The 27,913-nt window shown below is 43.9% G+C and overlaps 3 protein-coding genes and 1 long non-coding RNA gene across 8 annotated transcripts in view; 2 read left to right on the top strand and 2 right to left on the bottom strand.

The window, feature by feature from the left end:
• MLH3 (mutL homolog 3) overlaps nucleotides 1-827 on the bottom strand; it is a 29,533-nt gene extending 28,706 nt beyond the window's left edge. Inside the window, exons 1-2 of one of the 4 annotated variants that reach the window (XM_046009130.1) lie at nucleotides 742-811; nucleotides 135-204 (exon numbers count right to left, since the gene is read on the bottom strand). The gene's annotated coding sequence lies outside the window, so the exon portion shown is untranslated. Of the gene's footprint in view, nucleotides 1-134 lie in introns of all 4 variants that reach the window. The other 3 variants (XM_046009129.1, XM_046009128.1, XM_046009132.1) reach the window with 3 other exon arrangements.
• On the top strand, nucleotides 282-10,930 carry LOC123944227. The gene is made up of 3 exons (XR_006818759.1): nucleotides 282-354; nucleotides 10,520-10,626; nucleotides 10,795-10,930. It is a non-coding gene; the product is annotated as an uncharacterized LOC123944227 (long non-coding RNA).
• ACYP1 (acylphosphatase 1) lies at nucleotides 2,436-16,643 on the bottom strand. 2 transcript variants are annotated; one of them, XM_046009133.1, is made up of 3 exons: nucleotides 16,373-16,643; nucleotides 10,370-10,467; nucleotides 2,436-2,844 (listed from the first exon to the last, which is right to left on the bottom strand). In XM_046009133.1, exons 1-3 carry the CDS (start codon nucleotides 16,533-16,535, stop codon nucleotides 2,629-2,631), a joined length of 477 nt encoding a protein of 158 aa, XP_045865089.1. In that variant the 5' UTR covers nucleotides 16,536-16,643; the 3' UTR covers nucleotides 2,436-2,628. The 2 variants fall into 2 exon arrangements, with proteins under 2 accessions (XP_045865089.1, XP_045865090.1); XM_046009134.1 differs by lacking the exon at nucleotides 16,373-16,643 and adding an exon at nucleotides 10,890-10,991.
• A 170-nt stretch (nucleotides 16,644-16,813) lies between these two features.
• Nucleotides 16,814-27,804, top strand: ZC2HC1C (zinc finger C2HC-type containing 1C). The gene is given in 4 exon segments (XM_046007744.1): nucleotides 16,814-16,909; nucleotides 17,777-17,882; nucleotides 17,977-19,321; nucleotides 25,092-27,804. Coding segments are annotated over 2 exon segments (1,590 nt in total). The 5' UTR covers nucleotides 16,814-16,909; nucleotides 17,777-17,882; nucleotides 17,977-17,995; the 3' UTR covers nucleotides 25,356-27,804.
• The last annotated feature ends 109 nt before the right edge of the window (nucleotides 27,805-27,913 follow it).

Here is a 27,913-nt window from a genome sequence, read left to right as displayed (position 1 = left end):
AATGGAAAAGGGTACGGCAGGAATTGCCTTATTATCCACTTTTCTGTAGTGTTTGATTTTTAAATCTCGTTCACACATTACTTTGATAATCAGTTTTCAGAAGGCCCCTGTATCAACCGTCTTGTGATACTTACAGAGGGCTCCACACTACCTTCGCCACAGCAGCGAGGAACTGGGGCTGTCTGGACTGGATTTTACGCTTTCCTGTCAGGTAGAAAATATTAAGATTATAGCGCCACTAAATCTCCTCCCTTCCTCACAGGCGAGAGAGCGGCGTGAACCGGACCTCTCACAAGTGACAGGGCTGGTTTTTCAAGCCCGGGAACACCAATCGCAGACCGGGTGTTTTTCAAGGTAAGGAACTTCGCGGCCGGCAGCGAATGAGAGGTCAACATTTAACTGGTATTCCGACTGTTACCCAGCGTAACGATTTCTTGACGACATCCCACTCTTTTCCGGGCCACAATTGCAAAGGGGACCAGTCTGTCCGGCTCCCCAGCTGCGAAAGCTCCAGGGGTGGGGGTGGGGAAAAGAACCGCCGCCGCAGGTCCCCCAGGCTCAGGCTCCACCCCCACCCCTCCCCCAACCGGCAGGCCAAGCTCCGCCGCCCTGACGCAAGAGGCCTCCCGCACCCCCTGCGCAGCTGGGTCCCAAACACGCTCGCGGCGGCCGTCAGGGCCTTTCCGCCCTTAGAAGGGCTCCTGGAACCGTCCTTTAGACGCGTGCTTTGCCTTAAGTCACCTCAAACAGCGCTTCACCCTACTCCCGGTTACCAATCGCCTCGGACGCGGGGCGCGCGCACGTCGGCTCGAGAGGCTCATGCACGCGCCACGAGCATGCGCTTCCGAGGTGACCCGCTGGGAACGCGCTTTCGTCGGTGACACCCAAATGCGCATGCGCACCAGCTGTTCTCTGGGAAATTACGGGGGACCTCTTCACAATGGTACCCCGAATTCTCAATCCTTCTCTCCCTCTGCCATGATGTGAAAGGCTGTTCTCAGCAATTTTCACTTCTGCTTTTCTCGTTTTCCTTTCCCCTTCCACCTTCATGTGTACTACCTTCCATTTAATTCAATACATATGTTATTTGTGTTGGTAGGTCTTCTCTCACTAGAATGTAAACCATTTGAAGGTAGGGATTTTATCTATTTTGTTTACTTTACAGTAATTCACAGCTTTCCATCTTATAGAGTTATAGCATTTCAGAGATGGGAAAGACAGAGAAAATAGCCCATCCCTCTTAATTTGCAGATAAAGACACCAAGAGTCCTTTCATTTACTTTTTTGATACGTTCCTAATGCCACCACAGCTCCTTTTCCAACTGAATGAGAACTGAAAAACGTGAGAATAAGGGTTTGGAAAATTATTAACCCAATCCTCAGTTTTCGCTTTCTGTCTCATTTTCATTGAAACCTATTATTTCCAAAAATTTTAATTTATGACAAACTTGTTAAATCCAGTAAGCATTTGCTATAAACATGTTTAATGGCTGATCAAGCCAAACTGGAAAACGTGAGGGCTGAGGAAACAAAATCCTGATTATTGCTTGTAGGGCTGCCCTAACAAAATACCAGATGGAGTGGCTGAAACAATAGAAATTTATTGTCACAGTTCTGGAGGCTAGAAGTCTGAGGTCAAGGTGTTGACAAGTTGATTTCTTCTGAGACCTCTCTTCATGGCTTGTAGATGGTGGCCTTCTTCCTCTGTCTTTACATGCTCTTTCCTCTGTGCACGTACATGTCTGTGTCCAATTTCTTTCTTTTTTTAAGGACACTGGGGCATATTAGATTGGGGCCTACTCTAATGACCTCATGTAACCTTAATTACCTCTTTAAAGGCTCTATCTCCAGATTGTCCCATTCTGAGGTACTGAGCCTTTAGACTTCAACATATGAACTGGGGGTGTGCTGGGGGTGTGTGATGTAATTTAGCCCATAATATGGCTTTATATGAAATCTTTGCCCAGAGGAAAGGAATGACAGCAGAAACTCCAGAAAAGTAATTAGTCCAAAAGCGTCATTTGAACACTAACAAACTGAAATTGTGAGATTTGTTATTAGGTGTGCAATTTCCTGAAGAAAACTTCATGGAAACCATGTAAAAAAGTGATTCAGGACACCTGGGTGGTTCAGTCGGTTAAGCGTCTGCCTTCTACTCAGTTCATGATCCCAGGGTCCTGGGATAGAGCCCCACACTAGGCTTCTTGCTTAACAGGGAGCCTGCTTCTCCCTCCCTCTCTGCTGCTCCCCCTGCTTTGTGCTCTGTCAAATAAATAAATAAAATCTTTAAAAAAAAATAGTGATTCAAAGTAATGCCTTTTCTTTCAACTCTTTTAAATTACATCAAGATTCTCTTCCCACAGATGTTTACTGAATAAATACCTCTTTTTTTTTTGCCCCACATGAAGTTCAGCAAAGACAGTAAGTACCCTATGTAAAAGGTTCTAATGCATTTTTATTTATTTAGAATTGTGTAGAGTTGGTCATCTATCATACATATATAAATATTCAAATATCTGATACTAATATAACTTACTGACCAATTCTAATACTGAACACAGACTAGATCTATATTAACAATAAAAACAAAACCAGTGAGTTTATCTTAGAAAATTTAAATTCAAGCCATTATTTCACAATCTGGAAATCTGAGTAATCCAATTTTACGATGACTTTCTCATTCCTGAAGTGTGCTCTGTCGATGTGTGATTTGGGACTTCCTCTCGTCTCAAGCCATTCCTGCATATGACGCACTTTGGAGATGGGACCTTGCAATTGTCCTTGCACAGTGCCCTCGTCAGTGTTCTGGACCCAGCCAACTAATCCCAGCTTCTTACCCTCAGCCTAAGGGAAAGAAAAATACAAAAGAGAGAAAAATCCAGTGAGATTGAACAAAACAGTAAGACTACAATCAGTTGCCAGAATCTTGGCCTAGAATCAAGCCACTGAAACTAATTTGATGTTGTCCAGAACAGTCAAAACAGAACTACAGCAAGGAGAATCTCATTGACCTTAACATGAAGTGTTGGCCATTTGACTTCATCTCCTCCTTCTACCCTATAAAACTTAGGCACTGGAAATTTTCACTACATGATCAGTTTGGTTAAGTACTAAATACTTAAGTACTAAAGCAAATCAGATGCTTTTAAAATGATTCCCTGAGGCTGATTGTTGTTAGGATCCTGGGCCGTATCTTGCTCATCTTCCCTTCTCCTAATCAAGAATCTAGTGGGTATATTAAATAGAAAAAGCATGAAGTTATCTGATCCTTCTCTTTGTCTTCAGCCAGGACCACACCTAAACAAATCCAGATGAATGAGTATCCATTGTATCTTTAAAGATCATTATTTCCTGGGCAACTCATTTTTTTCTCACTTGAGAAAAATTGTCTCACCCAAGGTTTTTATGTTGCATCCAAAACCCACTTTCTGTCCTCCTAGAGAAGGAAAAAGCATGTAGTGATCAGCCTCTGAACCTCAAAGTTTCATGAGACTACATAACTGTTGGGTTTTCCTTGACTTTCTTCCCTACTGTCTAAATAATCACAGCTTTATGAAAGCCATCTAATCATTGTAGTTGCTTTTCTCCTAGCCTTTCCAATGTTCTTTCCTTTACATCATGAAACTGTGGAATGACTGAAAAACTGGGAAATGTAGCCACGTTTAGAGGTAATTTTTTTAAATTTGCAAGCAGAAATATTAGAAAAGTTATCATTTAAGTAACCTATCTAAATGGAAGGAATTGGATTACAAAAGAAAATGGGAGTTACCATGACTGCATGCCCAAATGCCAGAGGAGTGACCTAGTAAACATGGGAAATTGCTGCAGTTGGCCAAAGAAAATGTTATGCACAGCAAAACCATGTTTGATGAGAAACTAAAGTATCTATCAAATCAGTTATGTTCAAAGCAAAGACATGGTTTGTGTAATGAACAAAGGAGACTGCAGCCAAATAACAATTTAAGGGATACAGAGGAAATTAAGGAAGAAAAATAGAAAACACCTATAGCATGTATTAAGTGCCAAAGATAGGGGCACCAAAAAAGGATGTGGCAAATGGATATTAAGGAAGCCTATATCCAACTGACATGTATAACAATTGTTCTCTTCTGCTTCCAATTAACCTATGAGAGTTGGCTATGGCCAGCTCTTCAAAGTTACCTTATATGGTAACTAGCTATAATAATGATTGTATTGAGTTTTGAGCAGGAGTTGATATAAAGTCAAATTCTTAAATTGCAATGCGATTTAACTGATTTCTAAGAGGGAAAAAAAAAAAAAAACCTCCCAAATTTGACTAGTGAGAATGGGAATTTTCAGTAGGTTTTATTTGTGCATTTGATTCTGTTCTTATTTTTAAATACCATAATGTTGCTGACTCACGTTCTATTTTGAATATTGATCTAAATAAGCAAATAGTGTTTGGTCCTAAGAAAATTCCAAAAAGCTAATTCTTCCTCATAACCATATTCTGGAAACTTTATTTTAAGGAATATAATCACCAACTCCAGTTTCAATCTAAAAAGAAAGTCACTTCAGATCAATAACCTAGACTTCCAACTTAGGAATCTAGAAAAAGAAGATCAAGCCAAACTCAAAACAAGCAGAAAGATAAAAATGATAAAGATTAGAGTAGGAATTAGTAAAATAATAAAAAAGAGAAAAATCAATGAAACCCAAAGTCGGTTCTTTAAAAAGATCAACTAAATTGCCAAACCATTAGCTAGACTAATAAAAAAGAGAGAAGGCTCAAATTACTAAAATCAGTAATTAAAGGGGGAGCAGTACCACCAACTTTACAAAAATAAAAAGGATTATAAGGGAATACATAAACAATTGTGTGCCAGCATATTAGAGAACTTAGACGAAAAGGGGAGATTCCTAAAAAGGCTCAAACTACTAAAACTGACTCAAGAAGAAATAGGCAGGGGCGCCTGGGTGGCTCAGTGGGTTAAAGCCTCTGCCTTTGGCTCAGGTCATGATCTCAGGGTCCTGGGATCAAGCCATGCATCGGGCTCTCTGCTCGTCAGGGAGCCTGCTTCCTCCTCTCTCTGCCTGCCTCTCTGCCTACTTGTGATCTCTCTGTCAAATAAATAAATAAAATCTTAAAAAAAAAAAGAAGAAGAAACAGGCAATCTGAATATGACAAGTAAAGAGACTCAGTAATTTAAAACTTCCCACAAAGAAACACCCAGGGCTTCATGGCTTCACAGGTGAATATACCAAATGTTTGTTTGTTTATAAAGATTTTGGGGTGCCTGGGTGGCTCAGTGGGCTAAAGCCTCTGCCTTTCGCTCAGGTCATGATCCCAGGGTCCTGCGATCGAGCCCCGCATCGGGCTCTCTGCTTGGCAGGGAGCCTGCTTCCTCCTCTCTCTCTCTCTCTATGCCTGCCTTTCTCCCTACTTGTGATCTCTGTCAAATAAATAAATAAAATTTTTAAAAAAAGATAGCTGTTTATAAAGATTTTATTTATTTATCTGTCAGAGAAAGAGTGTGAGTGAGCACAAGCAGGGGGAGAGACAGGCAGAGGGAGAAGCAGCCTCCCCCACTGAGCAAGGAGCTCGATATGGGACTCGATCCCAGGACTCTGGGATCATGACCTGCACTGAAGGTAGATGCTTAACCTACTAAGCCACCCAGGCATCCCAATATTCCAAATATTTAAAGAAGACTCTTTCACCAATCCTTCACAAACTCTTCCAAAAAACAGAAAATTCCCCAAATCACTCTATTAAGCCAGTATTGCCCTCATATCAAAAACCACACAAAGACATCACAAGAAAACTATAAACTACTATCACTTGTGAATATTGACACAAAACTCAATATGAGCAAATCAAATCTAGCACCATATAAAAAGGATGGCACATCATGAAAAATTGGGATTTATCCTAGGAATGCAAGGTTGCTTCAACACAGAGAAATCAATTACACCATAGTTTAAAAATCATATTAATTAAAACACAATATTAATAAATAAAAATTAACAAAGCATATTAATAAAACAGAAACCAGATGAAAACAGATGATCAACTCATAGATTAAAAAAAAAAAAAATCTGGGGTGCCTGGGTGGCTCAGTGGGTTAAAGCCTCTGCCTTTGGCTCAGGTCATGATCCCAGGGTCCTGGGATCAAGCCCCGCATCAGGCTCTCTGCTCAGCAGGGAGCCTGCTTCCCTTCCTCTCTCTCTGTGTGCCTCTCTGCCTACTTGTGATCTCTGTCTGTCAAATAAATAAATAAAATCTTTAAAAAAAAATTTGACGAAATCCAACATTCAAACTAGGAATAGAAGGGAACATACTCAACTTAATAAAAATGAAATAAAACCACAAAAACCAGAGTGATATAACACTTCATACTCACTAGAATAATTGCGGCTCTAATAAAGATAAACAATAACAGTTATTGACAAAGATCTGGAGAAACTGAAATTCCCATACATTACTAGTGGAGATATAAATGAAATGAAAATAGAAAATGTAGGGTGCCTGGGTGGCTCAGTCGATAAATGGCTGCCTTCAGCTCAGGTCGTAATCCCTGGCTCCTGGTATTGAGGCCCACATCAGGCTCCCTGCTTGACGAGAAGCTTGCTTCTCCCTCTCCTGCTCCCCCTGCTTGTGTCCCTCTCTCACTCTGTGTCTGTCTCTGTCAAATAAATAAATAAAATCTTAAAAAAAATAGAAAATATACAAAATAAATGAAAATAGTTTGGCAGTTCCTCAAAAAGTTATACATAAACTTTTACCAGGTGACCCAACAATCTACTCTTAGGTATATATACACCCAGGGAATTGAAAAGAATGTTTACATAAAAACAAATACATAAGTGTTCACATAATAGCCTACAAGTGGAAACACCCAAGATGTCCATGAGTTGGTGAACGGATATATGAACTGTGGTATATCCACATAGTGAAGTATTACGCAGGCATAAAAAGGAATGAAGTACAGTAGTCTGTCTCCATCCATGGCTTAACTTTCCCTGGTTTTGGTTACCCTCAGTCAACTACAGTTCAGAAGATGATCATCCTTTTGAAGTGTCATTAGAAGGAATACAGTAGCCTAAGGCTACCCCACAGTGACCACATCATTCACCTCAATTCATCTCATCATACAGACATTTTATCATCTCACATTGTCACAAGAACTGTGAGTATAGTACAATAAGATATTTTGAGAGAAAGATCAGTTATATAACTTTTATTATATTGTAATTTTTCTATTTTATTAGTTATTGCTGTTAATCTCTTACTGTACCTAATTTATAAATTAAAATTTATCATTCATAGGTCTATATAGGAAAAAACATAGTATATATATGGTTTGGTACTAACCAGTTTCAGGCACCCACTGTGGGTCTTAGAATGTATTACCTGCAGTTAAGGGGGACTACTCTACTGACACATGCTATGATACGGACCAACCTGGAAAACATTATATTAAGTGAAAGAAGCCAAACACAAAAGGCCACACATTGCACGATTCCATTTACATTAAATGTCCAGAATAAGCAAATCCATAGAGACAGAAATGAAGTTAGTGATTGCCAGGGGCTGGGAGGGATGGAATTTCTTTTTGTTCTGGAATTAGTGCACAATTTTGTGAATAGACTAACCACCATTAAAATTACGCACTTTTATTTAAAAGGGTGGATTTTGTGGGATGTCAATTATATCGCAACTTTTAAAAAAGTTCCTTTGAGTTCTATCATCATTTATTCCAGGAATGAGTGATTAATGGGATTGAATTCAGAGGCGAGATGATATCAACATATAGACTGTCATGAAAGAAAACAACTGTTAAAATGAACACATGGTTAAATGACTGTAAATAGTAAAGAATACGTTATAAGTCTAATTAAGAAGAAAAAGAGATGGCATTTTCTTTCTTTTTTTTTTTTTTAAGATTTTCCTAATTTACTTGACACAGAGAGAGAGAGAGAGAGCGCGCGTGCACAAGCAGGGGAAGCAGCAGACAGAGGGAGAGGGAGAAGCAGGCTCCCCACTGATCAGACTGATCAGAGAGCCTGATGGGCTGGAGGTGGGGGGTGCTCATTCCCAGGACCCTGGAATCATGACCCGAGCTGAAGGCAGATGCTCAACCAACTGAGCCACCCAGGCGCCCAGAGATGGCATTTTCCTGTAGTTTTCCAAATCAATATTTGTTGTCTGCATTATTTTATTGTCTCTCTGAACTGCGGGGTACGGGGACAGTAGAGAAAGATGAGCTATACTACTGTCTGGTCCTTTTCCCTCAACAACTTCAATTTTTCTTTGAAGCTGTCACCCCATTCACTAAGTTATAGGAATTTACCCTGCATAATTGGTACCAAAGCTAACTCCAACATAGCTCTTGCTACAACTTTTCAGCAATTCTCTTTCAACAAGCACTTCATGTATGGAACAGGAGGAAATGATTTGCAAGTGATTGGAAAAAAGAGGTAATGACATGACATGCATAGTTCGAAGAGTTCAAGATTGAATTTTATGTCCCACAGTACCAGGAATGCGACCCTTGGAAAGTTCCTCAGTCTTGACTCATTATCTTCGGCCATACATTGGGAAGGCAACAGCCTGATATCCCTTTTACAGAGACAGAAGGGAAACTGAGATTACAACTCCATGTGCATGTTGTGGGAAGATTAGTGACAATAAGGCAGAGGTACAGGCTGTCAGCGGTTTGTTCCTCCTCACAATTACACCATGTTACTCTAATAGGAACACTGGACTCCATGTTCAGTGCTACCATTACTTAGCCTAGAACAGATCAAGTATTTTCATTAGAAAAGCTTTAGCTTGAGGGGCGCCTGGGTGGCTCAGTGGGTTAAAGCCTCTGCCTTCAGATCAGGTCATGATCCCAGGATTCTGGGATCGGGCCCCGCATCGGGCTCTCTGCTCTGCAGACAGCCTGTTTCCTCCTCTCTCTCTCTCTGCCTGCCTCTCTGCCTACTTGTGATCTCTGCCTGTCAAATAAATAAATAAAATCTTAAAAAAAAAAAAAAAAAAAAAGAAAAGCTTTAGCTTGAAAAGGTAACTCTTCTTTCAGAGCCATAATGAGTAGAAAGGAATCAAGTGGGGGAACGGGCAAGGCTGAAGAAATGAAAGAGGTCTGAAGAAAATGCAGCAGCTACAGAGGAAGCAATTACATAAATTTCATAAATATCATGAATTCATCGAAATGCTCTCTGATCGGGGCACCTGGGTGGCTCAGTCGGTTAAGCGTCTGCCTTCAGCTTAAGTCATGGTCCCGGGGTCCTGGGTGCTCAGCAGGGAGTCTGCTTCTCCTTCTCCCTCTGCCCCCCTCTCTCCCACTCGTGCTCTCTCTCAAGTAAATAAATAAGATCTTTAAATGCCATCTGATCATTGCAAGCTGGTGCAGCCACTCTGGAAAACAGCATGGAGGTTCCTCAAAAAGTTGAAAATAGAGCTACTCTATAACCCAGCAATAGCACTACTGGGTATTTAGCCTAAAAATACAAACGTAGTGATCCAAAGGGGCACGTGCACCCGAATGTTTACAGCAGCAATGTCCACAATAGCCAAACTATGGAAAGAACCTAGATGTCTCTCAACAGGTGAATGGATAAAGAAGATGTGGTATATATACACAATGGAATACTATACAGTCATTGGGAAAAAACCAAAATCCTGCCATTTGCAACGACATGGATAGAGGGTATTATGCTAAGCGGAATAAGTCAATCAGAGAAAGACAATTACCATATGACTCACATGTGGAATTTAAGAAACAAAATAGAGAAGCATAGGGGAAGCGAGGGAAAAATAAAACAACATGAAATCAGAGAGGGAGACAAACCATCAGAGACTCTTAATCACAGGAAACAAACTGAGGGTTGCTGGGGGGTCACGGGGGAGGGACAGGATGGCTAGGTTATGGACACTAGGGAGGGTATGTGCTATGGTGAGTGCTGTGAATTGTGTAACACCGATGATTCACAGGCTTGTACCCCCAGGGGCAAATAATATATTACATGTTAATTTTAAAAATTTTAAAAATGCCATCTGATCAATGTTAGTTTTCCTACAAGAATTGTGATCTGGGTGATGAGACCACAACAGGGAAAACTGAAAGCCCTCAACTCCCCTTGGGAACAGAAAAGCTCATTAATATGTGTCTAGGTACTCTGGTACCACTGTCGGAAAAGAATGATAATAACAGCTCCTGATTCTGCCATTTATATTGTCTTTTGTCCACTCCAAAGCGTTTTCATTTCCATTGCTCTACAAAAAACCATGCAGCTACCAAAGAGCCAGCTTCTCCCAATGCACACTCATTCATCAGGAACATGGTCTGTTGTTACCCTACACGTAACCTTGGTATGTCCCCAAAGCCTCTAGGCCACATACCTGAGTGTACTTGCGGAAAAACACCCCTTGGACCTTCCCAAAAATTTCATAATCCACTGATATCAGGGTGTCCCCTTCTGCCATGTTCATGCCCACACCTGTCAGAGACCAGAAAAGCAGAAAAGTAAAGGTCTCGTTATCCGATTCCAGGACCCCAAATCCCGAGGAAGAAAGGACCAGACCCACACTTCTCCATCTGTAACCCCTGCAACCTCTCCCTGACACGATGGTTCTCCATCGCCAGAGCACACTAGCAGGTACGTGCAAGCGCGGGGGTAGGAAGTAACAGGAAGAAGACACCTGGGCCAAGGAGCCTCGGGTCGCCGCTGCCCGGAGGCCCCCTATGGGGTAATGACCTGCTTATCCAATTGCCTCCCTACGCCCATCCCCCATCGGGCTTCCTCTCCATCCCTTTCTCTTCCCAGGGACCCAGCTTCCATAGGCCACCAGAATCCCCTTCTACCAACATTTTAGGGGTACCAAACTATGGACGCGCTACGGGGCCCTAACCCACGCTCACCCTCCTCGTCCTCCGCTCGAGCGCCTGGTACTACCCTAGCGACCCGCTCGCCAACGGTTCCCACCGCCCGGTAACCTCGGCTCCCGGAAGCCTAGACAGCGGCTCCTCCTTCGCTGTCTCTCATGCCCATCACCTCTGCCGACCAATCAGAAATGGAGCGCTCGGCCCAGAGCCCGCCCAGAAGGAGAGATTTCCAAACGCGGTTGTCTGAGAGAAGTAGCAAGCCTCAAGCTGGGCATCTATCTGTCTCGTCTCAGCTCTGATTCTACAGACCCAGGCCTCACCCCCTCTCTGTCACTAAGTACTTTTTTTTGGTCATTTTTTCGTGGGGAGAAAGGCGTAGATGAAGAAGGACTTGAAATAAATTCAGTCACTCAGTAAATATTTACTGAAAGCCTTCAGTATGCCAGGCACAGTTCTAGGTGGTTGACCTACATCAGTGGACAAAAAGGGTCACTGGCCTGAAGGAACTTAAATTCAGGAGGTGGGAGACAGACAATACACATTAAATACACAAATAAATTGAATAGGACACAGGCATACCTTGTCTTTTTTGTCTTTTTGTCTTTTTTGCAGTCTACTGCACTTCACAGACACTACGTTTTTTGTTTTTTGTTTTTTTACAAATTTAAGTTTTATAAACCTAAATTAAGCCTAACAGCAACATTTTTTTCCAACAGCATTTGCTCACTTTGCGTCTCTGAATTGCTCTTTGGTAATCCTCACAATATTTCAAACTTTTTCATCATTATTATATTTGATATGGAGATCTATGATCAGATTACAACTCATTGAAAGCTCAGATAATGGTTAGCATTTTTTTTAACAAAGTATCTTTTAAATTAAGGTAGGTACATACATTAAAAAGGTATGTACTTTTTTCAGACATACCGCAAATGCATACTTAATAGACTACAATAAAGTGCATGGGGAAACCAGTGCCAATAAAAGCTGTGTTTCTATTTGACTCACTTTATTGCAATATTCACTTTATTGCAGTGACTGGAACAGAGTCCACAAAGTGTCTGAGGTATGCCTATACTTTTCTTCCCTGACTTTTTCTTTCTGTTCTCTTCAAATTTGGGGCCATGTCCCAGTCTGGAATTGGTAGCAAGGAATTAAGTGAATAGGAAGCCCCAGAGGAGGTTATTCCTCCTTCTGTGTTTCTGGAAGCTGCCCTACTTAGAGAAAACTATAAATAATGCTTATCTAAATCAACTGATTACAAGCACATGCAAAGTAACCCTTGGCTCCAGAATCACAACTGAGTCAGTCAATCAAAGCCAAATGATCAAAATGCATTAGTTTCTTTTGAGAAAATTAAATTGTCAAGGAGTTGTGGCTGATGATTGTTAAAAGTATAGTGACCTTGCAGGCATCAGTATCCAGCTACCCTTATGATTAAGAATGTATGAAGGAAAACTGTAGTATTTATTGTTCTTCTTTGGATTGCCTATATACATCACATCTCTTCATAAGACCCCATATGTGAGGGGCACCAGGATGGCCAAGTCAGTCTAGCATCTGCCTTCAGCTCAGGTCATAATGTCATGATCCCAGCATCCTGGGATTGAGTCCCCCATTGGGCTCCCTGCTCAGCGGGGAGCCTGCTTCTCCCTCTTCCACTCCCCCGTACTTGTGTTTCTGCTCTCCCGATCTCTCTCTGCCATAAATAAATAAAATCTTAAAAAAAAAAAAAAAAAGACTCCATATGTGAACACTCTAGGTGGGCAGACTTTGTGAGGTGAGATGGATTTACAATGGAAGCCATAAAGATCAATCATTTCACTTGTTCCCCCACTGAAAAGTGAGGATCCAGTTCCTGAAGAATCATATAACCTCAGCGCTGGAGTGGGCTGGGGGTTGGGTGGGAAGCTGGATTGAATGTTGTTATGCTTGGCAATATTTGAAAATGATGGCTAAATAGAGTGCCTGGCTTATGTTATTTTTTTCTCTAAAATTCATTTTTTTAAAGATTTTATTTATTTATTTGACAGACAGAGACCACAAGCAGGCAGAGAGGCAGGCAGAGAGAGAGAGAGGAAGGGAAGCAGCTCCCCACTGATCAGAGAGCCTGATGCAGGGCCAGATCCCAGGACTCTGGGATCATGACCTGAGCTGAAGGCAGAGGCTTTAACCCACTGAGCCACCCAGGTGCCCCTAAAATTCATTTTTTAAAAGATTTCTTTTTTTATCTGGGAGAGAGAGCGAGACAGAGAGAGAGAGAGAGCAAGAGCAGGGGGGAGGGAGAGAGGGAAAGGGAAAGCAGACTCCCCACTGAGCAGGGAGCCTGATGTGGGACTCGATCCCAGGACCCTGGGATCATGACCTGAGCCAAAGGCAGATGCTTAACTGACCGAGCCACTCAGGCACCCTCTCTAAAATTCATTTTTATTTATTTATTTGTTATTTTTTTATTTCTTAAGAGAGGGAGGTGGGCAGAGGGAGAGGGAGAGAGAGAGAATCTTAAGCAGGCTTCATGCCCTGCACAGAGTCCAATTCGGGGCCTGATCTCACAACCCCAAGATCCTGACCTGAGCTGAAATCAAGAGTCCCTTATCTTTAATTTTTAACGATTTATTTATTTTAGAGAGAGAGCACTAGCAGGAGGGGCAGAGGGAGAGAGAATCTCAAGCAGGTTCTATCTCATGACCTGAGATCGCGACCTGAGCTGACACTAAGAGTCACCTGCACTACCCAGGTGCCCTAAAAATTCTTTTTGGAAAAACGAGTTTCTCGATAGAATTAAAAAAAAAAAAAACAAACTATTGTCTACTACATGTGGGACACTGTAGGCTATACAAAGATGAATGATACAATCTTTGTTCTCATAGAGTTATTTAGAGTTATTTAGTATTTGCGTATGCACGCAATGACACTAAAATGCACAACGTGTTAGTCAATTCCATGAACGTCTGTTAAGAGCTCATCATGACTCAGTCCGTCCTTCAACAAGAACAGAAAATACTTGAAAGCACAAAGGAGCAAAAAGTTTCACTCTGACTGAGAAGATTGGGAAAGTGTTCTTAGAGGAAGCAGGACATCATTCAGGTTACACAACCACAACCAGTAAGTGATGGGGCTGGGATTTATTTCCAGGCAGTCTGAGTACAGAACGCACTCCCATAAATGCTACGCTGTACCACCACTGGTAACACCACTGAGATAAGAAAGAGAAAGAAGAAAAGAAGAGAAGAAAAAAAAAAAAAAAAGAAGAGTGTGAAAGAAAGAAAGGGAGAGAGAGAGAGAAAGAAAGAAAGAAAGTGCAAGTAGTCAGGTGTGGCTAGATCAAGGGTTCTCAACCCTGGCTGCAAACTTTTAAAATACCAATGCCCAGATCTCACCCCCAGAAGTTGCTTTCCAGGGAGTTCTAAAGCTCAGCCAGGGTTGATATCCACTGGGTTAGAGTCTAGGGAGGGAGCCAGGGCTGGAAAGGGGACTGGACCTAATCTGGCAGATTGAAATACCATGTTAAATTAAGTGTTTCAACTTGAAAGGTGAAAGTAAAGAAGGTATAGGTAAAGAAGAAGCCCCTGGGTAGGAGAATGATGGGTTCAGAGGTATTTAAGATAATGACTCTGGCGGCAGCATAAAAAATGAGCTCGGGGAGTAGATGTTGAAGGCAAGAATAGCAGTTGGGAGAGTGAGAAAAGCAAGGAAGAGCTCACCAAGGGCAGTAGCAATGCAAAGGACCAGTCATATATGAGACATTGCAAAGTACATTAAAGAGCGCCTGCTCACAAATTAGACAGAAGGGGTGACAAAGACAGGGAGGACTGCAAGATGACTGATGCTTTCAGCATGAAACGGAACACCAGACAAGGGGCACTTGGGTGGTTCAGTTGGTTGGGCATCTGCCTTTGGCTCGGGTCATGATCCCAGGGTCCTGGGATCGAGCCCTAAGCCCCACATCAGGCTCCCTGCCCAGTGGGGAATCTGTTTCTCCCTCGGCCTCGGCCCCTTCACCCACTTGTGCTCGCTCTCATATAAATAAAAAACTTCTGGGGGGAGATGATCATGAGTTTGTCTTCTGTCATACTGAGTCTGAGGTTCCTGAGGAACATTCTGGTAGAGGTCCTAAATAGGCAGCCAGAAATTTGAGTCTGTAACTAGGGAGAGAGCCCCAAGCTGAGTATCATTTAAACACAGGAGAGACCTGAAATTTCAGCTTTTGTTAAGGAAGAGAATGTCTGGGACTGTGTGTATATGAGAAATAAGAGGGCTTTGGAGAACACCTAAATTTGGTGGGCAGGTGAGGAAAAGACATGAATGCCCAAGACCTGGAAGACGATGGAGCAAAAACATGAAAGAAGAAACCAAGAAGGCATGAGAGCAAGGGAGAAGAGAATTCCACGGGAGTGGAAAATCAGTGATGGCAAATGAGTAGTCTAAAGAAACAGCAGCTTTTGTTTCTGGCCATTGGGAAGCCATCAACAGCCTGGCAGTTCAATAAAATGGAAGAGGTGGAAGCCAGACCACAATGGATGGGACACTGAGAAGCAGATGAGAGAACGGGGCCCACAAATGCACAGCTGTCTCTTAGGAAAGCTTGCGGAGAAGAGGAGAAATAAATGGGACCCTAAGATGAGAGGCAGCAGGTCACAGGAAATAAAATTCGTTTTGCAGGGGAAAGGTAAACATATTTTAAAACCAAAGAGAAGGAGTGTGCGGATAGATACAGCTTTCAGTGAACAAGATGGAGGGATAATCAAGTGATGGAATTAATTCCTGGGGGGGGGGGGGGGTATGGAAAGGGACTAATTCAACAGAACTCATGGAAAGAGAGAGGCTCCTTTTCCTCAGACACAAGAGGGCAGGAATCAAGATGGAGGGAGGCATTCTGGGAAATTCAGCCAGACTGCAGGGGAGCTGCAGGAGCTGATGACAGGCCGGCCAGATGCTGAGATAATTAGGACCTTGAGAGTAGCGGGTATACAGAGAAGGCAGTAGAGTCAGCTGGGAAAGAAAACAAGGAATAAAAGGACTGCCCTGGAGGGCCCACCAAGGAATTTTTCGGTAACATGTAAAACTGTAATAATGACATGTTGAAGCATTAACACTGACTACTGCTGTCCACTTTATTTCCCATGTGCATGAATCTTCTGGGTAGTTACAGGAAAAAAAGTAAACCGCCTGTTCCAAAACGCTTACACAAATGAATTAAAGCATGAAGACAAATAAGCTCTCTTCTAATGTTTACAGTTTATAGAATATTATTTCGTGTTGAAACCAGGTTATACTGATTATTTTCAATCTAGTAGTTAACTTTATTATCATTACACTTGGCTGAGTCACTCTTGGGCCCCACGAAGAGACGGCCAGAGTTATCACGTGAGAGGAAAACATTATATCAAAATAATTAGATTGGCTACAAAAACTACTTCGGAAAGATACTGAGTCGCAAAACCCAGCCAAGTTGCTAAAATCTGACCGCAAGCTCCAAACTATTGGCTAGGGAAAAAAGCACGGAGGGACAGCCATACCTGGGGCCCGTACAAAGCAGCCGAGTGAGCTAAGAAAGGCTATCAGCAGGCCCACTCCCGCTAAGCGGGCGGACACCGGAATCCGGCGGCAGGATGACTCCGAGGCACATCTAGGGGCTCCGACTTTTGCCAGAGAAGGGCACACCCCAGGGTCTGGGAGCATCGTTCTCAGAAAAATACAAGTTCTTTGATGGAACCTCAGAAAGCCTCTCCCGACCCCTCTCCCGTTCCCCAAGGACAGGGCGGGACCGAGCTGCAGAGTTGGCGGGACACCGGGTCAAGTGACGCTCAAACTGACCACACCCCCCTCGCGGGCGTCTCCGGACCGCGTGCGGCCTGCGCCTGCGCGCGCCTCCCGGGCGGCGTTCGCGGCTGGAAAAGGGGCTGGGCGCGCACGCGCTTCGTTTCCAGGCAACGAGAAAAACAGAGGCCTTGAGAGAGCGCCTGCGCGGCGATCGGTTGGCGTGGGCTTGGTCTGGTCTGGAAAGCTAAGTGCTGGGGTTTTCCCTGAGCAGGAACGGTCCTCCAGAGCCTCAGGTACGCGGAACGGGAGGGCAGACATGGGGTCAGCACCTCGACCTCCCCAGGGCCCCATGGATAGAAGAGCGAGGGCTTGTTCTCAAAGTGGAGTCCCCAGTGGGGGCGTCCCGGCTGACCCTTTAGGACGGTGCGTGACTTAAGCGTCCCGGATCTAAAAGCAGCGGCGGCCAGGCCAGGTGGCCTCCACGTCTCAGCTTCCAGACCTTTCGTAGTCCGCGTCGCGGCGACTTCTCGGGTGAGGATTTGACACCAGGCACCTGCTGCAGGCCCTGGGCAGCCGCTGGGTTCTTTGGAGTCAGGCACGCTTCCAGCAGGAGGGACGCTGGAGAGCTCTTTGTGCCAGTCTCTGACCTCTGGGCCGCAGTTTGCTCACCTGTGAAACAATAGTGCTGGGCTCAGAGTCCTAAGGTCCCTAAATGCCAGTCGCGGAACTTCAGTTTACCGGTGAAGAAACGAGGCAGCAACGGAAAGTTGCTCGTCCTGTGTCACAGGCCTAAAACCTGATTTTCTTTCTTTCTTTCTTTTTAAAGATTTTATTTGACATACAGAAATCACAAGTAGGCAGAGAGGCAGATAGAGAGGAGGAAACATGCTCCCTGCTGAGCAGAGAGCCTGGTGCAGGGCTTGATCCCAGGACCCTGAGATCATGACCTGAGCCGAAGGCAGAGGCTTTAACCCACTGAGCCATCCAGGAGCCCTAAAACCTGATTTTCGATCCAATAGCTGTTCCCAGTAAGTCCCCCCCCCCCCAACTAGGGAGTGTCCTGTGTGTGGCAGGAGCATCACTGTGAATGGCAGAGGCGGGTACTGGAATAAAGCTAGGTGGCAGGAACACCCGTGTCACATTTGTTTTTCTATCCTCAGGACCTAATAAGCACCCACAGGAAATAATGAGCATTCACCAAATGCTTATTGAAGGAAAGCTCTGGCAGACCCAGCACCACTGTCCCTAAAAAGTTCAAGAGAATAGGTAGGTCGGACACACGGAGAAACACTTTTACTGAAGCAGCGGGGAGGAACCTCGGACGAACTCCTCACATATATCTGGCTTAAATCTCCCCTAGGCTTCGGTCCAGCCCCTGAATGGCTGGCCTCCAGTTGGCACCATCTCCGCCTGTGGGCGTTATGCTTCCATATAATAAGACAGAAGCTCCAGGGCTCCTCTCCACTAAGCAAGAGCCCTGTGAAAAAGGTGACTCTTCTCAGCGGTCCTCCATCGGGCACCCGAGGAACAATTTCCAGCAGAAGCTTCTGAGCAGTAAAGAGCTAACACTGGATAATATCTGCCCTCATTCCATGTGGAACACCAGCACGAAAGTCCGGAACTGCTCCTATCCCCACTGTGTTGGAATTAGCCAGCAAGATTCAAGAAGCAATCCCCAGGGCCAAGCAAAGGGTTTATTTTACTCATCAAGTCCTCAGTCCCGGTATCCCAAAACAGATAACCAGGAATTCATCTCCTTCACAAAGAAGCGAGTTGGGGTAGACCGGGCATACCCACTGAAACCCGTGTTCCATAGGAAGTCTCACAGTACTGGGGAGGCTGGCATTGGTGGGGAGCAGAATGTTTCTCCAAGACCCCCTGAGCCAAGAGAGTTTCCATACAGCAGCTTTAGTTCAAGGAACTGGGTGCATTCATCTGTGGTTCGTACTGTTGCTGCCACACAGGAGGAGAGGGCCATGGCAAACCCCAACAGAACTGAATGGGTGCAGATCCAAAGACTAGAAGCTGCAGGGGAGAGCTTACAGGAGGAAATCTGAAGAAAGGAGACCCTCCTAAGGGAAAAACTGAAGAAGACAGAGGAGGAACTCAGAAGGATCCAGAAAGAAAAGCAACAGGCTAAGGAAAATGAAAAAAGAGAGCTACAGAGAATGACACTCCCCAGGAGGAGAGTTAAAGGTAATAGCAACACCGCACACAGACCTGCCTTCTCCCCAGAATTCGGGTCTGAGGAGGTCTTCAGTAGAGCCAAGGGAGAGGATGAAATTTGGGGACGGTCTCAAGAAAATTCTAGTCCATTTCAGCTCTCTGATTATGGAATACAGAAACTCAAAAGGGAAAGACTGGTGGCAAGCAATAACAAAATCCGAGACCTAGTCTCAGAGCCATCAAAAGAGTGTTCTCAGTCTTCAGAAGGGCCTGGCAGTGCTTGGCAGGGGTCCACCAGCAATCCGAGTTTGTCTAGGGCCCCAGACTCCTCGGTTCCCAGCTGTTCCACTGAAGAGCCCGAACTTGGCGAATGTAACCACTGCGGACGCAAATTTCTCTTGCTCAGGCTGGAGAGACACTCCAACGTCTGCAGCAGGATGCAGGGTTCCAAGAGGAAAGTGTTTGACTCCTCCAGGGCCCGGGCCAAGGGCACAGAACTAGAGCAGTACTTGAACTGGAAGGGATCAGCCTCAGTCAAGGTAACAAGGCAAGGGCCTTATGGATTTGACTTTGAGTGGGGATCATGGTAAAGGGATGTCATATCAGTTTTCTTTAGAAAAAATTCATGTGTCATATAGGGAGAAAGTGAGAATTAACATTTATTGATTACTACCGTGTGCCCGTCACTGTGATGGGAGCTTTTCGTTAAGATCCTCACCAGAATCCTGTGAAGGTTTCGTTGTCTCTTATTTTATCAATTCAAAAGTCAAGTCTCAGAGAGTTTAACTTGCTTTTTTACTCATCAAGTCCTCAGTCCCGGTATCCCAAAACAGATAATCAGGAATTCATCTCCTGATCACAAACAGCTGTAAATGGCAGAATCGGGGCGTCTGCCTTTGGCTCAGGTCATGATCCTGGGGTCCTGGGATCGGGCTCCCTGCTTGGCGAGAAGCCTGCTTCTTCTTCTCCCACTCGCCCTGCTTGTGTTCCCTCTCTCGCTGTGTGTCTCTCTCTGTCAAATAAATATATAAAATCTTTAAAAAATAATAATAAATGGCAGAGTCAGCACATATGGGGTGCCTGGGTGGCTCAGTCGGTTAAGTGTTAGTTATTTTTGTTGTTTGTTTGTTTTTAAAGATTTTATTTATTTATTTGACAGAGATCATAAGTAGGCAGAGAGGCAGGCAGAGAGAGTGAGAGGGAAGCAGGCCCCCTGCAGAGCAGAGAGTGGGATGTGGGACTCCATCCAGGACCCTGAGATCATGACCTGAGCCGAAGGCAGCGGCTTAAACCACTGAACCACCCAGGCGCCCCGGTTAAGTGTTAGTTAAGCATCAACTCTTCATTTTGGCTCAGGTCATGATCTTAGGGTCCTGGAATCAAGCCCCCCCAAGCCCCACTTTGGGTTCCCGCATCTGGCCCCAGCCCCGCATCAGGCTCTGTGCTCAGTGGGGAGTTTGAGGGTTCTCTCTTTCCCTCTGTCCCTCCCCCCGGTTGTGCACACACTCTGTCTCTAAAATAAGTAAATAAATCTTAATAAATAAATAAATAAGGGGCACCTGGGTGGCTCAGTGGGTTAAAGCCTCTGCCTTTGGCTCAGGTCATGATCCCAGGGTCCTGGGATCAAGCCCCGCATCAGGCTCTCTGCTCAGCAGGGAGCCTGCTTCCCCCTCTCTCTCTGCCTGACTCTCTGTCTACTTGTGATCTCTCTCTGTCAAATAAATAAATAAAATCTTAAAAAAAAAAAAAAAGACCTTTAAATTATTTAAAAAAAAATAAATGGCAGAGTCAGCATATAAATCTGGGTCAGAATGACTGCAAAATCTAGACTTAAAAAAATCTATGTCCTATTGATTATGAAAGTTAATAAATGTTTACTATAGAAAATTTAAAAGATTTGAAAAATATAAAGAGAGAGAGAACCCCTATAATGGTCTCTACTTTCTCAAGATTAGCTCAGTTCTGATATACTTCTTAGTAAATACATGAAACACAATTAAGTTTGCAATCCTTTTTCTCCCCATCTAGAGTCTAAACACCTTAAAGGTGAAGGAGTTTATTTTGGTTAACATTCCTGCTGCAGAAAAACCAGGTTGTAAAAAGACTGTGAGACACTTGCCTGGTAAGTTTAGGGTTATTTCACAGGCGTATTTGGACAGTTAGATCTGTGTCTCTTGAAGAAATCTACCACTCTGTCGACGTTATGCCCCTTGGTCTGTAAATGAGTGTTTCTCAAGGTGGGACATGCTGGCAACCATTTTTGATTTTAGTAGTCTTAGTGTGTATTAGAAAAATATAAAAACATATGAAGCCTGTTGTTTCTAGGAATCATGAACATAAAGAAAAACATTAAGTAATTTATGGTAAGGGGGATAAAGTGAAATGGTATGCAGATGACCAAAGTTTGGGAAAGCCTAGACTACGTGATCTCAAAGCCCCAACTAGCTGTAATTTTCTAACAAAATATGACAGCGTATTCTGTTTTCAGTTCTCTCCAACCCTCCCTGTGCTGCCCTAGCACCTCTTACCTGCTAAGCACTTTACAGTTTATGGGCAGGCATACTTGCTGGGGCCTTTAAAAAACTTAAATTTTTGCAGTGGCTGTAAGAAGAAGTCAGTTGCAGTCATTTCTTTCAGTATAGTTGGGGAGATCGCCACAAGAAATCCCTCTGTGTTCAGAGATAATCTACCTGAAGTCCAGTTTCCAACAAGAATTCAACATTTTGCTCCGGCAGAGAATGATAGGATCACCAATTCCTGTTCTTTCCTGTTTTCTTTCTGGTCAACCCAATAATCCACTGGGGTCTTCACTGTCCCACTATAGGGGTGGTTTCTGGCAGGTGCCTGAAAAGAATCTGGTGTTTCTTAAATTCCTAAATATAGTAGCAGTGAAGCAAAATCATTGGATTTCTGAGATCGGACACCCCAGCTTTGTGGAAACTAACTAGTTTTGTGGGGGGTGGGGATATGATGCGTTGAGGATACTGAAGCAGAAACGATCTGGATTGAGATGCACTAACATTCCTTGGAATGTTCTTAGTCTTATTCCAAAGCTTTGTGCCTTTGGAAGCTGAATGTCTCCCTGTTATACCCCTAGTATACTCACAAGAACTAGTAACTTTCCTTGTATCCTTTAATTTTCACAGAACTTCCAGCAGACTCGTAGCTCTGGTCTCTCCACTGGACCTTAAGCATTTGAGCACAGGGACCACATCTTTGTGCTTTGTGAAAAATAAGTGTTAATTGAATTAAAATTTCAATATCATATATATGATGAATTGATAGTTCATGCAATATGATGAACTATCATATATACTTGAGGAACTTTCCCCAATTCTTTTAAAAGTTCCTGGATACCATTTCTAACACACAGATTCTCTTGCCTTCTTGTCTGTTTCAGCAAGGCTCTCTCCTGAAGGATCCTTCTCCTTTGATAATATCTCTTCCTGTCATTCATCATCAGACCACCAAAAAGCTACTTGTCTTCTTTCTTTTCTCGTCTTTTTAAAATTAATTTTACATTAATTTAAATATTTGAATACGTTTTAAAAATCATATACTAAGTGATCTGTAAGGCAAGAAGCAGGATCCTGCCTTACCCTTCTCCATCCTAATGGCCCCCAGTGGCAGCCTTCAGTTCCTGAAAGATGACTCTTCTGGTAAGCATTTCCATATTTCTCAATAATGTGCTTATTTTCTTGATTAATCAGTTTTGCACACTATCTGTGGACTTCCTCCTGTGAATGCTGCGGGTTAAGCTTTCACATCTCCTCTCCTTTTACTTTTCTTCTTCCCTGCTCCTTCCGTCATAGTGGAATCTCAATTTTGGGTGAAACCAGTAAGCTTTTACATTATAATAACCATGTAAATTTTGTTCACTGACGAGTGTATAAATTCTGCCTCTGCCCACATGAACCTGGAATTAATACCTGACTCATGTTTTCATTTGCTTCGGTTTCCTACATACCTGTCTCTAATTTTTTTTTCCCTAAACAATCCAGCTGATGTCAGACACCTGTTAGTGTTTTTGTAAATGCTCAAACACCTAATCCGTCAGTTTAATTTTTTTTTTCCTTATTCTGGAAACTTCCCTCCCAACACTCTTTTTCCTCCTGCACCAGTCTGGACTGGTTATTCTCTAGGCCTGGTGCAAACCTGTTGTTTTGGGACTTCTTTTTGCTCCTCCTCTGTGTTGGGTCCTGTTTCCAGCTTCTTATGTCCTTTTTCTTGTTTTATTTCTTGCTTTGCTGAAGCTTTCAAGAAACATGCGTGGGCGGTATAGATATATATACCGCCCACGCATTCTTACATATGTGTGTGTGTATATATATATATATATATATATGAATGAATTAAAGTATCCATACAATAGCCTTATATTTGATGGACGATTTGACCAGGTACAGAATTCTAGGTAGAAAATGATTTTCTGTTAGAACTTTTAAGGCATTTTCCCTTTTAGCATCCAATGTTACTGTTGAGAAATCTATGCCATATTGCTTCCTGCTCCACTATATGAAACCTCTTCTGGTGTTTCTCTTTTTCTGAAAGCCTACAGGATTCTCTGTTCTGAAATTCTATAGTGATTGTGTTGGCTACTTGGTAGATAATTTCGATTTCAAGAGCAGTGACCGTAATTCTAGGAATGCTTATTGTATTACTTATTTCATAATATCTTCTGTGTTCTTTTTCTATTTTTGGAACCCCTTTTGGTCAGGTGTTGGACTTTTGAGATTGGTTTACTAATTTCCTAATCTTTCCTACTTTCCATCTGGATCTTTTTTCCCATTCTGAGCAATTTTCTTGATTTTTACAACATTTCTATTTTTATTTTTAGCTATCACCGTTTTTTAAAGTGGTCTTTAAGAAAAAAAGATTTTATTTATTTATTTGACAGAGAGAGAGATCACAAGTAGGCAGAGAGGCAGGCAGAGAGAGCAGGGGAAGCAGGCCCCCTGCTGAGCAGGGAGCCTGATGCAGGGCTTGATCCCAGGACCCTGAGACCATGACCTGAGCTGAAGACAGAGGCTAAACCCACTGAGCCACCCAGGTGCCCTAAATGGTCTTTTTTTAAATAAAGATTTTTATGTATTTATTTGCAAGAGAAAGAGCGAGCAAGTGATCAGGGGGAGGAGCAGAGGGAGAGGAATGATCATACTCCGCACTGAGTGCAGAGCCCAACATGGGGCTCAATCCCATGACCTGAGCTGAAATCAAGAGTCGGAAGCTCAACCGACTGAGCCACCCAGGCCTCTCTTAGCTATCACAGTTTTTGTTTATAATAGTTCTTTCTGGTTCTCTGGCTTAACTAAGTTTTCTTTTACCTCCCTCATCCTTGTTTCCTGAGAGTGAGTGAGAGAATTCATGTACCTGTTTTGTTTTCTCAAATATCTGGTGATCCCAGGCGGTCCATTCATATTTAAGCTTACGTGAGGCTTGTTTTTGTTGTTGTTACTGTTTTAAGGCAGTACTTTTTTTTTTTTAAGATTTATTTATTTTTGTGGGAGAGGGAGGGGAGGGAAGGAGCGAGGGAGGAGGGGCAGAGGGAGAAGCCCATTCCCCTCTGAGCGCAGAGCCTGATGTGGGACTGATCTGAGGACCTGGGATCATGATCTGAGCCCAAGGTAGACGCTTAACCGGCTGAGCCACTCAGGCGCCCTTAAGTGGGGCTTGTTGACTGGAGGCCTTCATATTAGGGTTATCCAACAGTGACCTTTCCATTGGAGTCACTCAGGGTCACCATCTAACGGCTTTTCTCTCGACTGCTTGGTGCACGCAGAGAACTCCTCTCTCCTATGAGGGTGCCAACATGTTTGATATCCTGGGAGCTGTTTGGGGGAAGGAGGCCAACAGTGCCGTAATTCATCACATACACCTGCACTTAATCCCAATTTTCAGCCTCAGTATTACCCCGTTCTCTACTATGCCTGGACTTCCCGAGTCTGAAACCTGTCTGGTTCGGTTTCTCCAGAGGATAAAGCCCTGTTCTCCCGTGAGAGCGCTCCAAGTGACAGACACTTGGGTGTGCATGATGGGAGAGGGGCCCAGGCACCCAGGTTATTCCGGCCCTGCACCTCTCCCTCTCCACTGCCTGTACTGTAAGCACCAAGCCTGTCAGTACTGACCCCCGTGGCAGGCCCTTAGCTCAAGTGCCTCCACTCTGGCAAGGCAGCTCTGTTGCTCCTTCCCTGTTCTCTCTGATCTGACGGATAAACACCCTGTACATTTCCTTACTGTCATTCCGGTGAAGACTCGGAAGGAGATGTGGTAAACGGCAGCTTGAATGACCCGTCTTCCTCCCCCTTACAGGCTGAACCTCCTCGGAAGAGCAACTGGAGACAGAAGCACGAGTCCTTCATCTGTACGCTCCGTCAGGCCCGAGAGGTCCAGCAGGTAATTGCCAAAGGTGGAAACCCCGCAGACTTGCCTCCCATCCTGCCTGCAGAAAATCCGGATTATATTCAGTGTCCTTACTGCAGCCGCCACTTTGCTCCCAAGGTGGCCGAGCGGCACATTCCCAAGTGTAAGACCATTAAGAACCGGCCACCACCTCCAAGGAAGCATTACGGTTGAGCAGACAGCAGTGGAAGCCGCAGAAGGCTCTGCTGTCGTCAGCAGTTAATGGGAATAGAGCAATTTGATGCAAAACAGAACTAAAACTTCCACATCTCCCACATCTGCCTGCAGAGCTTAAATGAGTGAGGAGAGACCCATCGCTAAGCAGCAGGACGCTAAAGGAAGCCTCAACTTCCCAGGAAATTGCCACCTCGGGCTGGTGCGCCTTGTTACTGGCCTGGGAATGGACGGATGGGCGAAGACTCTCAATGTAGCGAGCCCCACAGTAAAGCTCTCTTCTCGCGAGGCAGGCGTGTGGTTTGTGCTGAGTGCCTGCGTCTACTGGGCCTTCCTGCCCCTGCCTCTGCATGTGTGCCTGTGGTTCCCGTTAACTCTTCTTGCTCCTGCAGAAGAGTTCTAAAGGAATCTCAAGCTGCTGCATGAGATTGAGCTGGTGTCAGAGGATCATGATCACCCCAGGTGGTAGCGCTTACAAAAGATAATACGATTTTGCTGTAAGGCAAATGGAAAATTATCCTTGACCTCCGTGATGCATGGTCCTGGCCGAAAGCCAATACCAGTATGTAAAGTTAGGGCGCCAGTATATCCTAAACCCTCCTTGTGGTGTACTGTGCCATAAAGGGAACCTCATCTTTCTGTGCCTTGCATGGTAGGGCTGGGAGAGAGCATCCCGTATGCCCCAGGAGTTGCTCTTTGCTAATGGACTGCGTATGTCCAAAGAAAGAAAAAAGAAGGAACTTCAGTTTCAGCTCTTGCTGGCATTCTGCTTTGAGATCAGGCTGGGTATATGGCTTTTCAAACGCAGCAGCAAAGTCTACCATCAAAGCAAGCTGGGACATTGCCAAGTCACCTGTCCCTGCCCATTTTGCCACAGCAGACTTCTCTTTTAGAAAGTAAACTTTGATGAAAAAGATACTGGATCTTATAAAGTTTTCCTCTGCAGCATTGTGCGTACTGCACGTAGTCTTCACAATTAGACCTTCTTTCAATGCGTTTTGGGGATTTAAAATTAAATGATAAAATGAGTAAGTCCTAGATTGGTCAGATGGAGAAGTGATAAGGTAATGCCTGTGGGGGTAGTTATCAGTTCAGACAGGATGAAGACAGAACAGAGCTGAAAGAACAGCAGGATTATTGTACTGAGAGCAACACTCAACTTGTTAGTTTAAAGTACTGCAGAAAAAACACCCAACCTGACAGGGGCCAAGGTGACTAAGCTGACAGTAAAACCATATTCTGCTAACAACAAATGACCACTCACTACAGCTTTTCCTCTGCAGCTTCTGCTGAACAGCTGGACAATAGATCAAACCAATTAGGACCCCAGCCTGAAAAAAATGTACATACTTAGAAAACACAACGTAATGAATTGCTTTATGTTTCTAAATTTTTGCAAAGAAAAAAAAGGATCGCGGAGTGGGGCCTTAGGCTGGCCACTTGAAGAAGCCTCACACATGCACACTGGATATTTAACCCAATGTATACAATCCCCAGGCAAGTCTAGTGAAGTACAGACTTGTAAGTTTCACACTTGATGGTAAATGCAGATGGCAAGAATGAGCTGCGGCCAAGGCCGCAAAGTGGTAGCCTCTAGACTGCTTTGTCCTATGGATTTGACTTACATCTGACATTTAAAATCTGGGATATGGAGAAACTCTTGAAAAGCTGGAAGTTCTGGAAATACTGGGCCAGCAACCCTGCAGAGCTCCTTCAGATGGGCTGACCACACCAATCACCAAGCCCCCCCTGGCCTACTGCACCCAGTCACCTTTCCTGTCTGGACCCATGGGCACTCAGGTCTGGGATCCCTGGATGATGGGATTAAGTTCACAGATCAGGGCCCTCTGGGGAGAACAAATGTATGTGTGGGGAGTGCCTTCTACAGACACAGGAAGCAGTTATTCGTTCTTATATTGCTGGAGAAATGACGCAGTAGTGCCTCAGTGTTCCCTCCGATCTCAACACGCATAGGCCTTGATTAGGTTAGGGTGATCTATTAGTCTTTTAAATTTAGCTTGATCTACTCTTTGGGAAGAGGTCAGAGCCCTTTTTCTCTCTAAGCCCCTTCCTGGACAGCAGAGGATGACAGTGGGTAAGGCTGCTTGGTCTTGTCCATGGGTGATGTGTCTTAATCCAAGAAGCTTCAGTACAAGCAAATGTTACAAATTTTAAAGTTTAAAAGGTTAAGCAATGGGGAAAATATCTCATGGTGAAACTCATGTCATATGAAAATATATGCAGACGTGCTGAGATAGTACTTCTTAACAGCAGTGTATTTAAGGCCGCATGGTACCTTTTGGCCAACATTTGCTTTTGGTCATTTATCATTCTTCACAAGTACAAAGGAGGAAGCAGAGATGTGATACAGTGTTTTTCTCTCTTATGTTCCTGATTCTGTGAGGTTTGGTGATCAGCATGTTTATTTCCATAGTTAATCATTGCAGTAATAAATGATTTTTGGCTTTGTGGCAGGAAGGAACATGTTTTGTAGTCCTGACTACAGCCCAGTCTGCAGAACACTAATGAGTAATACTTCTTTGGAGGCCCAGGGATAC

This window comes from Meles meles, chromosome 6 (genome assembly GCF_922984935.1).
Source record: "Meles meles chromosome 6, mMelMel3.1 paternal haplotype, whole genome shotgun sequence".
Taxonomy (NCBI): Eukaryota; Metazoa; Chordata; class Mammalia; order Carnivora; family Mustelidae; genus Meles; species Meles meles.
Note: the sequence above shows the minus strand (reverse complement) of the source record. Positions and strands in the feature narration are given on the sequence as shown.